This window comes from Canis lupus, chromosome 6 (assembly GCF_011100685.1).
Source record: "Canis lupus familiaris isolate Mischka breed German Shepherd chromosome 6, alternate assembly UU_Cfam_GSD_1.0, whole genome shotgun sequence".
NCBI lineage: Eukaryota > Metazoa > Chordata > Mammalia > Carnivora > Canidae > Canis > Canis lupus.
The window spans coordinates 56,970,631-56,987,536 of NC_049227.1; the positions used below are offsets into that span (position 1 = coordinate 56,970,631).

At 44.8% G+C, this 16,906-nt stretch overlaps 1 protein-coding gene across 1 annotated transcript; it reads left to right on the top strand.

Moving 5' to 3' along the window:
- The first annotated feature begins 253 nt into the window (after positions 1-253).
- Positions 254-9,388, top strand: GFI1 (growth factor independent 1 transcriptional repressor). Its single transcript, NM_001012719.1, is given in 7 exon segments — positions 254-308; positions 460-648; positions 951-1,133; positions 2,940-3,427; positions 3,532-3,669; positions 4,891-5,056; positions 8,005-9,388. Coding segments are annotated over 6 exon segments (1,269 nt in total). The 5' UTR covers positions 254-308; positions 460-533; the 3' UTR covers positions 8,184-9,388.
- The last annotated feature ends 7,518 nt before the right edge of the window (positions 9,389-16,906 follow it).

Genomic DNA, 16,906 nt, shown 5'->3' on the forward strand with positions numbered 1-16,906 from the left:
CCTTCCAGGTGCCCCGCCGCCAACCCATCCCGCGGCCCTAACGGATGGACGCGTCCCTGCGCTCCGCCCCAGCCCGGTAACAGGCCAGGCAGGCAGTGGGTGCTCGACTTGGGGCAACTGACCAGTTGGGGGACATCGGCTCTCCGGAGAGCTTGGTCGCCAGAGCGAGTTTTCCCTTTTAGGGAAGGGGAGGGGCCAAGGGGTGTGGGCAGGGCAGGAGGAAGAGGCTCGAGCCGGGGCCCCGGGACGGGTTGTACCGCTCAGCTGTGGCGGCGGCGGGCTCGCGCCACCTGTCCGAGTGCCACCTGGTGAGCGCGGCGCAGCCGGGCCAAGCTCCTCCTCCCGCGGGCCTTCCTCCCTCCTCCCGGCCGGCGCTCTCGCTCTCTCCACCCGGCTGCCCAGTCCCGGGCCCTGGAGCGTGCTGACCCGCGTTTGCACCCGCTTCTTCTCCTCTCGCAGGTCCCCGCCTGGCTGGGGCTGAGCACGCCCTCGGGGTGACAGTGGGAGCGGAGCGGAGAGCGCGCCCGACCACCATGCCGCGTTCGTTCCTTGTCAAGAGTAAGAAGGCTCACAGTTACCACCAGCCGCGCTCCCCGGGACCCGACTATTCCCTCCGCCTGGAGAATGTGCTGGCACCGGGCGGAGCAGGTACGGGGTGCGCCCAGGGATGTAGATTCCGAGCCCCGCCACACCACCCTCCCCCAGGAGCCCTGCAGGGAGACCCTGACGCCCCTTTTGCTCGTTTCTGTTTCCTACCGTCTGGGTCCCTTCCGGGGCTGTCGCCTGGGTGCCACAGCCTCTTTGCTCCCGCCCTCGGACCGGGAAGGGTTCCCGGCCAGGTCTGGGTAGAGAGGAGGACGCCCGGGTGCCACGGCCTGGAGGGCGCCGCTTCAGAACCAGCGGGTCCACTCAGACCCAGCCTGAGCTCCGATCCTGCCTCCTCTCCGCAGACGGCACCTCGAGTGCAGGCGGGGCGCAGACGGAGCCCCGGGGTCGTCTGTCCCCCGAGTCCCAGCTGACCGAGGCCCCTGACAGATCCTCCGCATCCCCGGGCAGCTGTGAGGGCAGCGTCTGCGACCGGAGCTCAGAGTTTGAGGACTTCTGGAGACCCCCGTCGCCCTCTGTGTCTCCAGGTAGGAGCCCGTTGGGAGCTGTGAGGCCGGGGCGGCAGGGACCCCATGGTGAGGAATACACTGACTTGGCTTTGGGTGCAGAACTGCTAAATGGATGGCCGAGAGTCTTTCCGAAAGGCTAGCGCTTGTTCAAGGGGTAAGGGGCCCGTGGGGGGAGGGGGGATCTGGCTTCTCTGGGACTGCTTCAGCCGGTAGCGATGTCTGCTGCTTGGATCCCAGGCAGCGGGACTCGGGTTGTTCGTTCCTAATATTCGTTTGGTGTAGATAGTGGGTGAGAGAAAATATATGAGTTGTCTGAACAGCAATCTCGACTTTTCGTTTTCTGGTCAGTTGACGTTTAGAAAGAGCTGGGATCCCCAAACCCAGACCTCCGAGTCTCAAAAAAACAGAGACCTGGGCAGTCTAAAACTCCTCCTGGCTCCCTCAGTTATTGGGCCTGGCAGAGCTGGGCGCCAAGCCGGAGGGACGGGTCCGACGAAAATCTCTGCCCTCCTCTGAGTCTTCGCAGGCTCGGATCCGGGGCCTGTTTCAGTTTTCGTTCTTCCAGGTTGGCCTAGCCCTGGGGCCCGGTCCGTTGGCTTAATTTCCAGACAGTAATTGAGGTTTGCACAAACGTTGGGTGGGGGCATGTCTTGGGTCCTGGCCAGGGGAAGAACGCAAACCAACCCGATTCTTCCCACAGCCTGTTCTTTCCAGATTGCATTTACGAGTTTTAAAAGATAGCCTGAACCCCACCCCACTCTCAATTCGTTGACCTGGCTAAAGCCCTAACTCCAGCGAGTGTGTCTGGGAGCTTGAGACCAGAGAATTTTTCTTGGCTGTGCAGGACACGTCCTGCAAGACTGAGTGCTCCGGGAATTTCTCTGTCGGAATCTTGGGGCGCAGCCTGTCACTGAAACGGCTAGTCTGGAGTATGCAGTGGGAACAGATTCATAAATCTGTATGCAAATAGAGAAAGGATACCTTGGGCATTTGGTTTTAGCAAAATTCCCGTTGGGCAGGGGCGCACAAGGCCACGAATATGGGAAAGCTATGTCCCTGGCAGGTGGCAGCTAAAACCTTGTAAATTGTAAATTATTGTAAAAAAAAATTGTAAAACCTTGTAATTGTAAATTATTCTCTGAGAAATTTGAATTTGTTTTTTTCCCCATCAAGCTAGGACAGGAATGAGAATGGTAGTATTTGGCGGGCAGTTCAAGCTCCAAACCCTCTTTCTGCTGCCCCTTTGGGTATTTAATAATCGTTAGGAATGTTAACACCTTCCCGTTTTTTGTTTGTTTGTTTGTTTAAAAAAAAACACAACAACAGATGTTTTCGGTAGGCCAGGCTGCATTTTATTGGTCCTCTCCCTCGCTCCTTACCGATCCCGGAAAGAAAAGGGACGGAGTGGGAACCTCTAGGGGCCGGGAGAGCTTGGCCCTGGGACTTCGGAGCACGAGCGCTGTCCAGGCCCTAACGGGGGCCGCCTCGTCGGCTTAGCTCAGCTCAACATTTCTCCAGCACAGACAGCTTGGCGCGCTTTTCTCTGTGGGATCGCGAGGTGCTCCGATCCCGCCAGAAAGTGCCGTCCTAACGTTTCCGCTGCCCTGGCACCAAATTTACCCATCTCCTCGACCGCTGTCATTTTAATTATCCGTTTGCTGCCCTGCCGCCTCCAGTGATCCTCGAGGCCCCAGAGACCGGGGCCGCGTTTCATCCCGGGGGCGTCGCGGCACCGGGCGCACGGCTTTCCGCACCGGGGCTGGGCAACTTGCAGACGCCGCCCGGCGGCCCAGCCTAACTGGACGCCCCCTTGTGCCTCCACAGCCTCGGAGAAGTCGGTGTGCCCGTCGCTGGACGAAGCTCAGCCCTTCCCCCTGCCCTTCAAGCCGTACTCTTGGAGAGGCCTGGCGGGTTCTGACCTTCGGCACTTGGTGCACAGCTACCGGCCGTGCGCGGCCCTGGATCGCGGCGCCGGCCTGGGCCTCTTCTGCGAGCGCGCCCCGGAGCCTGGCCACCCCGCGGCGCTCTACGGCCCCGAGCGGGCTGCGGGCGGCGCGGGGGCCGGGGCGCCCGGGGGAGGAAGCGCAGGAGGTGGCGCTGCCGGCGGCTCGGGCCTGGGGCTCTACGGCGACTTCGGGCCCGCGGCGGCAGGGCTGTACGAGCGGCCCACGGCGGCGGCGGGAGGGCTGTACTCGGAGCGCGGCCACGGGCTGCACGCGGACAAGGGCGCAGGCGTCAAGGTGGAGTCGGAGCTGCTGTGCACCCGCCTGCTGCTGGGCGGCGGCTCCTACAAGTGCATCAAGTGCAGCAAGGTGAGGCTCCCGCGCGCCCGGCTCTGTCGGCCCCGCGCCCGCGCCCCCGGCTCGCGCCCCCGGGCCCCTCTCAGCGGCCTTCTCCCCGGCCCCACCCGCCGCAGGTGTTCTCCACGCCGCACGGGCTCGAGGTGCACGTGCGCAGGTCCCACAGCGGCACGAGACCCTTTGCGTGCGAGATGTGCGGCAAGACTTTCGGGCACGCGGTGAGCCTGGAGCAGCATAAAGCCGTGCACTCGCAGGTAAGCGCGGGGCGCATGGCCGCGCACGGCCCTGTGAGGTTCCCGAGTTCGGGGAAGGTCTGACTGTCAGTGCGGCACCCGCCACTCTCCGCCTGGCAGCTTTTCCCTTGGACTTCCCCGGACTGCCCCCAGGCTCCCCCAGCACGTCCCTTTGCCCACATGTAGGTGTGTAGGGAAAGGTGGCCGGCTGGGGCATCCAGGCAGCCCTAGAGCTCCCCGTCACTCGTTGTGAGCCTCTCCAGAGGATGATCCAGATCACTGCTTTGGGTTTGAGGAGGGTTTGTGCACTCTTGCTGCTGATCTATCAAATGTATTAGCTCTGGGGTTTTTTGGCCTCGCTTTTCACCAAATGGCTGTCACTTCATTTGTATTGACCCCTCCCAACTGAAAAGAAGGGATGTCACCTCATTTAGAGCATGGGAGAGCATAATTGTCCTGTTCTTTCATTCATTCCTTTATTCCTATCTGTGGTGCAACTTCCTCGTGCTAGGCTGCTCAGAATCCTGTAACAACACACCAGGTCCCTGACCGGATGCCCCCACAGAATTTTTTTTTTAAGATTTTATTTATTCATGAGAGACACACAGAGAGAGGCAGAGACACAGGCAGAGGGAGAAGCTGGCTCCGCGCACAGAGCCCCGTGTGGGACTCGATCCTGAGACCCCAGGCTTACACCCTAAGCCAAAGGATGCTCAACCGCTGAGCCGCCAGGCTACTCTACCCCCACAGATTTTTTCAGTTTAACGGAATGACAGAGGGGTTGGTAAGCAATTAAGTACACAACTATGACAAGCGAATGCTTACTCAGAGACTTATTTACTAAAAAAGAGTACAATTCTTAAAATTCTCGCGTCTCTCTCAACACTGGCTGGAAGGGGCAGTGGCATCAAGTGACTGAGGTCTAAGCCTCCTGTTGAGGAGGGTGGAGAAGTGTTTGTAAATGGGTGTCAAAAAAGCAGGGTGGGGATACTTTTTTGCCATGGGGTGTGGAGGGTTGTGGGCGAACTGTTTGGGCAGAAAAACTGTTATGAGGAAGAGGTGGGGAGGGTGGAGGTTGGACATAAATCTGGGGAGAGAGGATGATGGAGCAGGCTAAGGCAAAGGGGAGAGCCTGAAGGAAGGGGGAGCCCTGGCTTTGGGGGTTTTATGGTCAGGTTAGTGGTGAAGAGGATGGCAGCCTAGGGTGACTACAATAGGAATGCCACATCTTTCTGTCTACAGGAACGAAGCTTTGACTGTAAGATCTGTGGCAAAAGCTTCAAGAGGTCATCTACGCTGTCCACACACTTGCTCATCCACTCAGACACCCGGCCCTACCCTTGTCAGTACTGTGGCAAGAGGTTCCACCAGAAGTCAGACATGAAGAAACACACCTTCATCCACACTGGTAAGCTGAAGGCTCTTGGCTTGTAGGGAAACTCCTGGGGAAGGCTGGCGTGGAGGAGCATGATTCTTCCCTCTGAGGCCAATATAATTCACCTTTGCTGTGATATCCTGGCTACAGGATGAGTGGTAGATGAGGCCTTCTAGATGGAGTTAATCACTGCAATGTGTTCAAGAAAATAAGGAGGCATGGGAAGCCTGGGTGGCTTAAAGGTTGAGTGTTTGGCTTTGGCTCAGGGCATGATCCTGAGGTCCCAGGATCAAGTCCCACATGGGGCTCCCTGCATGGAGCCTGCTTCTCCCTCTCCCTATGTCTCTCCCTTTCTTTCTATATATATCTCTTATGAATAAATAAATAAATCTTTTAAAAAAGAAAAGAAAATTAGGAGGCAGATTCTCTTAGATTTGTTTACATACAAGGTTCTCCTCAGAAGGGCTTTGGGGTGGGGCTGCATTTGCAGTACCACTCAGCTGGTCAACCTCAGGTTCACTATCCTTGCAAAGACTATTTTCTTATAATTTAGCTGCTGTTCCAACTGCTGCATGATCTGGGTGAAATACGAAGCTCCAGAGATAGAGGACTTTCTCCAGGGCTCCCACCCAGCCTTTCAGGGGAGCAAGAGGTTTTATGTGTGGTCTCATGGCTGCATTTTTTGCAGTCTAAGAATTTATTCTGATTGAGGAAGAAAAAACAATGGTAAATTTTACTAAGCTGTCTGCTAAGCACTTTTTAAATGCATTATCTCATTTTATGCTCACAAGAACTCTGGGAGGTAGAGACTATTCCTTATTCCCATTCTAGAGATGAGGAAAGTGAGGTACAGAAGGGTTGGGTAACCTGTCCAAGGCTCTGATAGCAAGTGGCAGGGCCAGGACTTAAATTCAGATCTTCCTGACCTCAACTGTCTATTAGCTTGACCACCATTTACTGTATTCTATTTTCAGAGTCATGAGGGGTGGTAGATGTAGAAAGCTTCTATTCACTTACTGCCCTTTTCAAAATATCAGCAAGTTCATACCATAATAATGGTAATTCTTTACCTATGATAATACCTTATAATTTATAAACTGCTTTCAAATCTATCCCTTCTTAAAAAAATTATCATCCCTCCCCCCGCTTTTTTTAAGATTTTAGTTATTTGAGAGAGAGACAAAGAGGGCATGAGTGTGTGTGTGTGGGAGCGGAGCGAGAGAGAGAGGGACAAGCAGACTCCGTGGTGAGCTGGACATGAGGCTCGATCCCAGGATCTTGAGATCATGACCTGAGTCAGACACTTCACTGACTGAGCCAGCCAGGTGCCCCATCCCTTCTTTTGATCCTTACTGCCACCCCATAATGTAGCCTTAGCCTGATGAAACTCAGGGTGATTTACCAAAGATCAGACTAAGAGTGCATGTTGGGGCCATGGAATGCTCTGGATTCCAATTCTGGACTCTTTCTCTAACATTTTGATTGTATATAGGTGGCAGTTTTAATGCCAGGAGCAGTCTCTTTAATAGTAAATAAGACATGTACAAGAGACCCAGAATTCTCTCATTCCAGAATATGAACACTGATTTAAAACAGATTTCAGTGTTCCAAACACATACCTTTGAGTTTATAAATATGTTGGGGCAGTGTCGATGCCCCATCAGAAAACCCAGAAAAATATCTTACTTTAATCATGACCCCTTAACTGAAATTTCCGGGTAACCTACTCCTTTTGAGTAAAGGTTTTCAAGACTCTTGCCAAAGTGCAACTAGGACCTTGACTGAATGAAACATTGAGTCTTTATCACACATTCACATCATAGCTAGAATTTGTTTCTCAAATTTGTTTGACCCTAAGGGAATAGCTAAGTTTTGTTGGGTGGTTCTTTATCAAGGAAATCTGAAGCATGAAGACAGAAAGGAATGAACAAGAGAGAAGTTTCCTCAAAAACCAACCTCATCTATTTTGTGCAGTTTTCCAAGACCAATCCCTGACAATAATGCCATGCTAAGGCTATTTGGAAATTCATGCTATTTATCCAAATGTTAAACATCACCTGAATTGGGGGAAAAGACAGAACCTTTTTCTTTTGTTTGTGAGATGTTTATTTATTTATTTACTTACTTGAGAGAGAAAGCATGCACATGAGAGAGCGCAGGAGGGGCAGAGGGGGAGGGGCGGAGGAAGAGGGAAAGAATCTCAAGCAGACTCTGTGCTGAGCACAGAGCCCAACAGGGTGCTCGATCTCACAACCCTGAGATCATGACCCGAGCTGAAACCAAGAGTTTGAAGCTCAACCAACTAAGCCACCCAGGTACCGCCAAACCTTTTCTGTTTGTTATTTATTAATCTATGGTGAAGACTTGCTAGGATATAAAGAATCTTTATAAAAAGAAAGTAAAATCAAGACAGAAAAGGATCGTTATTTAAGGAATACTTTGCGACCCAAATGTGGATTTTTAAAAATAAGACTTTGAGACGTATCTATGCTTCAGATACATTCTATTGTCCTTCAAGAGCAAGAAAGAAAACAGATTCACTGGTCCATACAAACCAACACCCACTTGGAAACTCAGATTTGAAAACTTCCTCTGAATTAGAGCAGAGTCACATGGTTTGAAGGACAGGCCCCCACCCCCACATTGAACATCTGCTGTGGGAGCTCTCTGCTTCTAAAGCCAGGGCTGTCTTGCCAGGGTGGATTCAGCTGTGAGTCTGGGCACGTGGCCTTTGCTCTGTTTCCGTTTAGCAGGAAACGGTTTGAGTCCTTTTGCTGGGAACCCCCACTCAGAAAGTCTCCCTTTCACCTGGTACACCCATGACTTCCCAGGACTTGCGTTGCAACACGTCACCCTCCAAGTTGCTTGAACGCCTTAGACTCTGGTGCAGCCAGCTGCTGCCAGGAGCATGTGGGTCACAGTGAGTCGCCTCTAGCTTTATCATAGACTCATACTTCCCTCCCCCTCCTCCATCCTTGCAGGTGAGAAGCCCCACAAATGCCAGGTGTGTGGGAAGGCATTCAGCCAGAGCTCCAACCTCATCACCCACAGCCGCAAACATACAGGCTTCAAACCCTTTGGCTGTGACCTCTGTGGGAAGGGCTTCCAGAGGAAGGTGGACCTCAGGCGGCACCGGGAGACACAGCATGGGCTCAAATGAGGGCCCTGGCTGGAGCGGCAGTTACACAACACTACAGAGGGCAACCTCCCCACTTGCCACCATCCACGTCTGACTTCTCAGGCCCTCCATTCCAGTCCAAAGATCCCAGCAGGATGAGCTGCTTCACCTTACTTCCTGGAACTCCAAGAAGGGATAAATTACCTATGCAAAGTTCAGCCCAGAGTGGGAACCAAAGGACTCATGGCTTTGGACATCCGAATAGGCTCCCTGCCACCCGAAGACTCAAAGTCAAGAGGGGATCAGATAAAATCTTGAGCCCTGCAGCTCTTCCCATTCCCAGCCCTGCTCCACAGACAGAAAAGTCCTTCAGGTTTTTTACCTCCTCTTGACTTACTCCAGATACTTGTGTGGACAAGGAGTAATCACCATTTATAAGGTGGACACAGGCTAATGTTTTTATCTAGAATGATAAGTGAGTGTTACTTTTTTTTTTTCTTTCCGGGGAGTCTGTTAACCTCTTTCTATTGGGTGCTGCCTATAAATCTTGGAGGAATCAGTTCTCCCCCTTGAAGACTGGTTCAGAAACTGATTTGGGGATGGAGTTTCATACTTTTGAAATTACAAAATACACTGTCCAGACTGCTCCAAGAAGGAGCAAAAGAAAAGTGGACCTGGTAGTGAGAGGAGAATCCTCCCTGCTGTGAAGCTTGTGAAGACTTCACCAGAGGAGGTGGAAGCACAGAGCAACACCTCTGGACAAGATGCCATCCATTCACTCAGCAAATGTGTATTGACCACCAGGTCTCAGGCCTATGCTAGGTATTGGGGAGCCAGAGATTCAAGTTATAGCCCATGCCCCTGCCCCTCAGAAGCTAACAGTTGCACCTCTAAGTGGCTAGATCTTTTTTTTTTCCCCTCCTGAGGAATTCAGAGAAGACAAAACAAAATCTTGACCCTTCTTTTCTGACACGTTTGGGTTTTTATCAAACATTAAAAAAATAGCTGAACAGGTACTTCCAAGATTTGTGTGTATATTCAGTTTTTTATTGTTAAGCTGATATTTTTAAGATGTCTAAGCTAGCAGGCATGTGGAGTGACCCTCCATGTGTACTATAAAGAAAAAAAGTGGTATTTTTACTTGGATGAGGTTTGTAAATGTTTTTAGAACATCTGGAGTGCATTATGTTTGTTAATACATATTTATTAGAATGATGTTTTAAATTAATAAAGTATTAAGACTCTTACCTATTGCTTCTCATTTAGGCAAGGAATTTGGGAAAGATCTTTGTTTTAGTGTGTAGTGGGAGTTGGCATTGAAAGAAACTACAGTGGGATATTAAAAGTTAAGCAGTCAAGCCAATATTCAGAAGAAAGTAAAAATCCAATTGCTCTGATTTTCATTTGCCTTTTCCTTCTACACTTCAAAGATCCTTCTTTCTTAACAGAAAAACTAGGTATACCAAACTGAGCTCCTACCTTATAGAGTCCCTAGTGGTCCCACATGTACATAGGTACTTCTGAGGACTTCAAGGATGTTTTTGTTGGTTGATTGGTTTGTTGTTGTTGTTGTTGTTGTTGTTGTTGTTTAATAGGTTAGAAGATTTCAGATGAATAAAGAAATCACAGGCCTTAGGTCTAGAAATTGAGTCTTAGTCACAGCTCTATGACCAATATGTTGTATGACTTAGCAACTTCTTTGGCCTTCCTGATTCCAGTTTCCTTGACCATAAAATGTGGATATGGTTCTGTCATCCCAATCAAACCCTGACTATTTGATTCTGTGGAGACTGGAAGGGAGAGAAAGTATGTGATACTGGTTAGGTGCCTCACCTAAGGCAAGTCTAAATCTAAAGATGCATCAGGGGCAGTAAAATTGGAATTTGGGTTATTTCTAGCTCTATCCCACTTGTGGGAGTTTCTTGCATGAATCAGTCCTTTACAAGAATGAAACCAGAATAAGGTCCTGGCCTAGATCCTGACTACCTGTGTGCTCATTCTAGCATCTCCCAGCTGAGGTAGTGTGGCCCCTGGTGACCACCAGTGGATTGTACATTTCAATTCAAATCACACATACTGATTGAGTAACTAGTATGTGCCTGGCACTGTTCTAGGTGGTGGGGATACAGCAGTGAGCACAGTATCCTGTCCTTTATTTGGTCACTGCTGAATCTTCAGCTCCCAGAACAGTGCCTAGCACACAATAGGAGATCAATAGGTATTTGCTGAGATAATAGGTAAATAAGCAAAGAAAATAAAATCCTGCTTCATCCTGACTTTCTGCTTTCTGGAGCACAATGAAAAGAGAAATTGTGTAAGACTTCAGGAAACCAACTGAACACACAGGACTCTCCTGAGTTTGTGGGTGAGGGGGCTTTGATGCTATTTTTCTCCAGTGTCTCCAAATCTCAGTCCTTGGCTGTGCTCACCTGGTTTTCAACACCATGTCTTTCCATGTCAGTTTACTGTCATTCAAAATTTAAATTTGTTTATAATACAGTTTAAGATAATTTTCCAGAACTGATGAGTGAACAGTTACAGCATCCAGGAACCTCTTCTTAGTGTCCTGGGAAACAAGGTTCCCAATGAATAAAGAGCACAAAACATCCTTCCCACAGAATTCACTGTGCACACTGGTTGATTATTTCCAACCTGGTTTGAAAAGTAAAGAAGTTGCATCGAAGAGGTAAGTAGACTGATTGAAATCTAGTTATCTGTCCTATCCTTCTCTTATGACATTTAGAACTTTTTGGGCCATTTTCATAATCCTCGTTTATGCTATAAATGAGAAGTTGTAATTTTGATGTTAACAGTATGATTTCATAGGGAAAAATACATCTGGATATCCTCAGTTCAGAATCAAAACAAATTACTGCGCCTGTTACTGTGTGAAATTTGAAGATTGCAAATATCTCTCTTAATGTTATTACTTGACTCCATTAAAAATAGATCGTGAATATTCCATGTCACATTATTCATGAGGCAGGCTCTATGCCTTTTGTCTGCCTGAGTAACAGTAGAAAGGGTAACAAGAGACACCAGAGCACACCTTTGTTTCTTTCACTAAATTTTTAATAACACCTCCAGCTAGCCAGTTGGTGAAGCTCAGCTCTTGCATAAAAGTGGAAAAGCACAGCTATCTCAGCGAAGACCAACTCTTTCACTAGCTAATTTGAGTTTGCATTCATCTACACCAGAGATGATTAAATTACCTATCAAGTGTGCCGAGCTATCAGGATTCAGGCCACGTAAAAGGTGAATTTCATCTGATTGATTTGAGACAGGAATGGAACAATTGAGTTTTAAAAGCCCCGCCTTAATTAAAGGCATAGCAAAGTATCACTCCCAGGTGAATTCTTGACTGCTATTGCCCTTGAAATTTGGGTGGCGATAGTGATTTGACCCACATCATTTTGTTGTGTGCCTGTTTGTTTAACCTGATCATTTAGCAGAAAGAAAAGAATTTAGAGGAAGGCCTGAAAGGACTTGACTACTTTGTGCTGTGCATTAATAGAGAACTATTTGTTTAAATCTCTGCTGCTATATTATTTCTACAGCAGAAACTGTAGAAAGTACTTCATATATTTATTTTGGAAACATTTCTATTATTAAGCCAGATTTTAAAAATAAAAAAATTAAAGAAATTTCACCCAAACCTTTCTACCTTCAAAGTTTATTTTATTTTTAGTGGTGCTTGCCAATCTTTACCCACATGTGTGTATATTTATAGTCTATATTTTTAAGCCCTATTATCAGGGTAATTTACAATTTATGTCTAGATAGCTCATGTTTACTTTTAAATGGACACATACTTGAAACTGAAACATTCATATTTTACAATGAGAATTTTGATGACTTTATGGTTAAATTTTATTGAAATTTTAGTATTTATTAGGATTTTGTCAATCATTAAGATATTATATTTCCTGGGTTTACTTTAGAGGTATTCATTTCTTAAATAAAACATTTCAAACATATAAGAAATTACAAATAATATTATAAACATAATTCTGTATTTACTTCAAGTTTTATTTTAAAAATATTATAGACATAGTTGAATATCTTGTGGAATATGTTCCTCCCAAGGTCTTTCCCTTTCTTCTATCCTCAGAGGCATCCTCTGTACCAAAATTGGTATATATTGTTGTTTTGACTATTTTTATACTTTTACTTACACGTATCACACCATATACTGTATATACTATTCAGCATAAATGGTGTCGTAGTGTATGTATCCTTCCGCCACCTAACCTTTTTTCAATTTCACTCAACACTTTGTTTTTGAGATTTGTCCATTTAGTATGTGCAGTTTTGTTCATTTCTTTAGCCACTACATAAAGAATTCTGTTATATGGATACTTGGTGATTATTTTTGTATTCTGTTGGGAGACTTCGGTTATTTCCAATTTTCCCTATTACAGACAATTCTGAAGCAAGCAGTCTTTCACATGGATCTCCTGTGAGCAAGATTCTTTAGGATATATTTCTGGGAGTGGAAATGACAGATATTACAAAATTGCTTTCCAAAGTGGTTGTACCAATTTAATTCTTACCAACAGTATAGGAAAATCCCTATTTCTCTGCACCTTACCAACATTTAGTATTGTCAGACTTCAAAAATGCCAATCAGATGGATGTGAAATGTTCTTGTAATTTGCATTTCCTGATTCCTAATGAGGTTGAGTGTTCTTTCATAAGTTTCCTTTCCTGTGAGATGCCAGTTCATGTACTTTGTCCATTTTCAGTTGGGTTGTTTGCTTTACATCAATTCATATTTTACAAAATATTTAATTTATTTATATATATATATAGAGAGAGACCATAAGAACGGGAGAGAGCAGAGACAGAAGGAGGGAGAAGCAGATTCCCCACTGAGCAGGGAGCCCATCGTGGGTCTTCATCACAGAACTCTGGGATCATGACCTGAGCCGAAGTCAGATGCTTAACCAACTGAGCCACCCAGGCACCCCTATATCAATTAATATTTTAAAATATATTCTAAGTACTCACTGTTCCGTTAGTTAAATGCATTGCCCACATCTCCCAGTCTGTAGCTTGCCTTTTTGTTTTGGTTGAAGGGAGGATTTGTTTGTTTTTTGTGTCAATGTAGTCAAATATATCAGTCTTCAGGTTATGGTTTATGCTTTTTATATACTAATTAAGAAACTCTCTTCCCTGATAGGTAGTCATAAGCTCATTCCCTCTATTTTCTTCTAAAAATATTAAAATGTTTGCTTATAGCATTAGCTTCTTATTTTTTAAAGATTTTATTTATTTATTTATTTATTTATTTATTTATTTATTTATTTATTTATGAGAAAGAGTATGCTTGCACTTGCATGAAGGGGGGGTGAGAAGAGGAGGCAGAGGAAGAGACTTGCAAGCAGGTATCAAAACGCAGGGCTCAATCCTACAACAGAGACCCATGACCTGAGTCAAAACCAAGGGTTGAAAGCTCAACCAACTGAGCCACCCAGATGCCTGGATTAGCTGTTTAATCTACTTATATGTGTATGATATGAAATAGAATCTAATTAAAAAAATGTTTCCCACATAGGTAACCAATTACTCCAACATTATTTATTGCAGACTACATCCTTTTCCCTCTAATTGTAAATCATTTCTGTCATATGTCAAGTTTCTATTTCTGTATGGTTCTACCTCTGGGCTTCCTTATCTGTTTCATTGGCCATTGGCCATCTGTATGCCAAAGCCATTGCATCCTTTTTTCTCCCCAGTGTCTTAAACCTGTGATAAACTCTTAGGAGCTAGTAAGGAAGGCTTCTCTCTGAACTGTTTTGTTCTTTTCAGGAATATCTTGGCTCCTGCTTGTGAAAAACTGTTGGATTTTTTATTTGTACTACATTTATTATTTAATTGGGGGAAATGGAAATTGTTTTGATATTAATTCTTCCTATCCATAAATAAGCTATATTGCTCATTTATTTAGGTCTCCTTTTATGTCTTTTAATAACATTTAATAATTTTTGGCATAATTTTCTTTTTTATTTGTTCACTGCTCTCGTAGTTCTTTTTAAAAACCACATTTTCTAACAATCTGCTGCTGGTATATGGGAACAAAATTCTAATTTTTTTGTATATTGATCATGTATCCTGTAACTTTTCTGGACCTTCTTTTTAGTTTGTTGTAGGTTATTTCAGATTTTCTATGTAAGATAGTCCTAACATATGCAAATAATTGTAGCTTTGGCCTTTCTAACATACTCTTCTTGACTCATTGCACTAGACAAGGCTGTATTGAACAAAGGCAGAATAAGAGGCATCCTTGTCTTGTTCCTAACTTCCAGGAATATGCTTTTAATTTTTTAAAAAATATTTTATTTATTTATTCATGATAGATAGAGAGAGAGAGAGAGGCAGAGACACAGGCAGAGGGAGAAGCAGGCCCCATGCCGAGAGCCCGACATGGGATTCGATCCCGGGACTCCAGGACGGTGCCCTGGGCCAAAGGCAGGTGCCAAACCACTGTGTGCCACCCAGGGACCCCCTGCTTTTAATTTTTTATAAGTTAGTGTGATATTTTGGGTAGGTTTTGGTACACAACTTTTTAAAAATCAAGTTAAGAATTTCTATTTCTGTTTAGTAAGAATTTATGATTGTGTGCCTGGGTATTTAATTTTATTGTATAATATTGGGGCATCTGTTAAGTGTGTTATTTAATTTCTAAATCTGATGGCTTTTATTCTTTGTCAATACAGCGAATGACATTTATAGACTTTCTAATGTTAAATTATGCTTGTATTACTGGGGGAAAAAACTCTCAACTTGGTTATTTTGAAAACCTACATTACTGATTTGGTTTGCTGAACTTTAAGATTTTTACATTTATGCTTATTGGTGAAATTGGCTTTTATTTTTATTTATTTAGTAAAGATTTTATTTATTTATTCACGAGGGACACAGAGAGAGAGAGGGAGGGAGGGAGGGAGGCAGAAAGCAAAGCAGGCTCCACGCAGGGAGCCCGACGTGGGACTCGATCCCGGGTCTCCAGGATCATGCCCTCGGCTGAAGGCAGCGCTAAACTGCTGAGCCACCTGGGCTGCCCTGAAGTTGGCTTTTAATCTTTCTTTCTTATATTACCCATATGTGGTTTTGATATCAAGGTTTAACTCATTTCAAAATGAGTAGGACAGCATTTCCTCTTTTTCTGTTTTCTGGAACAATTTGTGAAAGATTGAGATTATATGTTCCTTGAATGTTTAACAAAGCTCATCTGGGCCTGTGTGTGTGTGTGTGTGTGTGTGTGTGTATGTTTAAAGAGAAAGGGGAGTGTATATTTTAGACTTTAAACATGTCTATTTAGATTTTTGCTTTCTTCTTAAACCAGCTATAATAGATTACATATCTCAGGAAACGTTCTGTTTCTTTTAAGTTTTCAAATTAATTGCTATTATATTTAAAAATCTATGAAAACAGTATGAAATAGTATAAAAATCATAGTATTCTCTGATTTCAGAAAAATCTCTCTGTATCTAAAATTATGTTCAGTACTTCATTGTAATATTGTTTATTTGTGCCATTATCTTTTTCTTCCCAGTTTTGTCAAACTATTTTATTGATTTTTACAGCACATTTTCCCGTCATTTATTTTTACATTTTATCTAATGAGATTTCTTACTTGACAGAGGGAGTACTTAAAAGTGCATTTACAAATTCTAATCATTTCTTCCAGTATTTTTTTTACCAGTGAATTACAATTTAATTACATTTGATCAGAGAACATGACCTGCATGATATTAATTCTCTAATATTTGTTGAGATTTACTTTGTAGCCTTATCCATGGTCAATATTTCTAGATAACCTGTACTTGAAAAGAACGCATGTTTCCTAATTACCAATGATAATATAATTATGTCAACTTTCTTTTGGTTGTTTTTTTTACATAGTATTTTTCTTGTCCTTTTATTTTGAAGCTTTTTTGTCCTTATGCTTTAGGTGTGTATCTTTGTAAAAAACATCAACTAAATATTGCTTACCTTTTAAAAGTCTTTCAGACATGAGTAAAATATAATTTCCAATCAAATCTTTGGTTTCTGAGGGTGCTTGGGTGGCTCAGTCGGTTAAGCATCTGCCTTTGGTTCAGGTCATGATCCTGGAGTCCTGGGATTGAGTTCCACATCCGGGCTCCCTACTCAGCAGGGAGCCTACTTCTACCTCTCTCTGTGCCCCTCCCCTTCCCCCCTGCTTGTGTTGTGCTCTCTTTCTTTCAAATAAATAAAACCTCAAAAAAAAAAACAACCTTTGGTTTCTATACTGTTTGATTTTGTGTGTGCGTACTTGTATGTGCACTTGTGTGTGTGTGTGTGTGTGTCCCCTTTTGGTCACACACACATTTGGAGGAGAAAAGTACTCAATTATTTTGTCCAAAAGAACAAGATACAGCTTTACTCTGCCTGTTCATTTTCTGACATTCGAGGAAAAATCCTAATTTTCAAAGTTATTTAAGCCTGAATATGTTGTAACTGTGGAAAAGAAACAAAAGCAGGAAGTTAGATTTGCTTCTTGATGTTAGTTTTATGAACTTCATTGAGAATTTTTTTAAATTTTTGGTAAAATAGGAAGCGTAGTTTCAATTCTGTCTTTTAACATGAATTAGACAATTTTCTAGGTTGCACTTTCTGAGAAATAGAACCGAATGACATGCCTCTGTAAGGTTTTGCTGCAATTACAATTCCTTAATTTTTTTAGGGTAAGGAAGGTTGACTAGTTATCTCCTTTGACTTTTTGGAAGTCAGAAATGAAT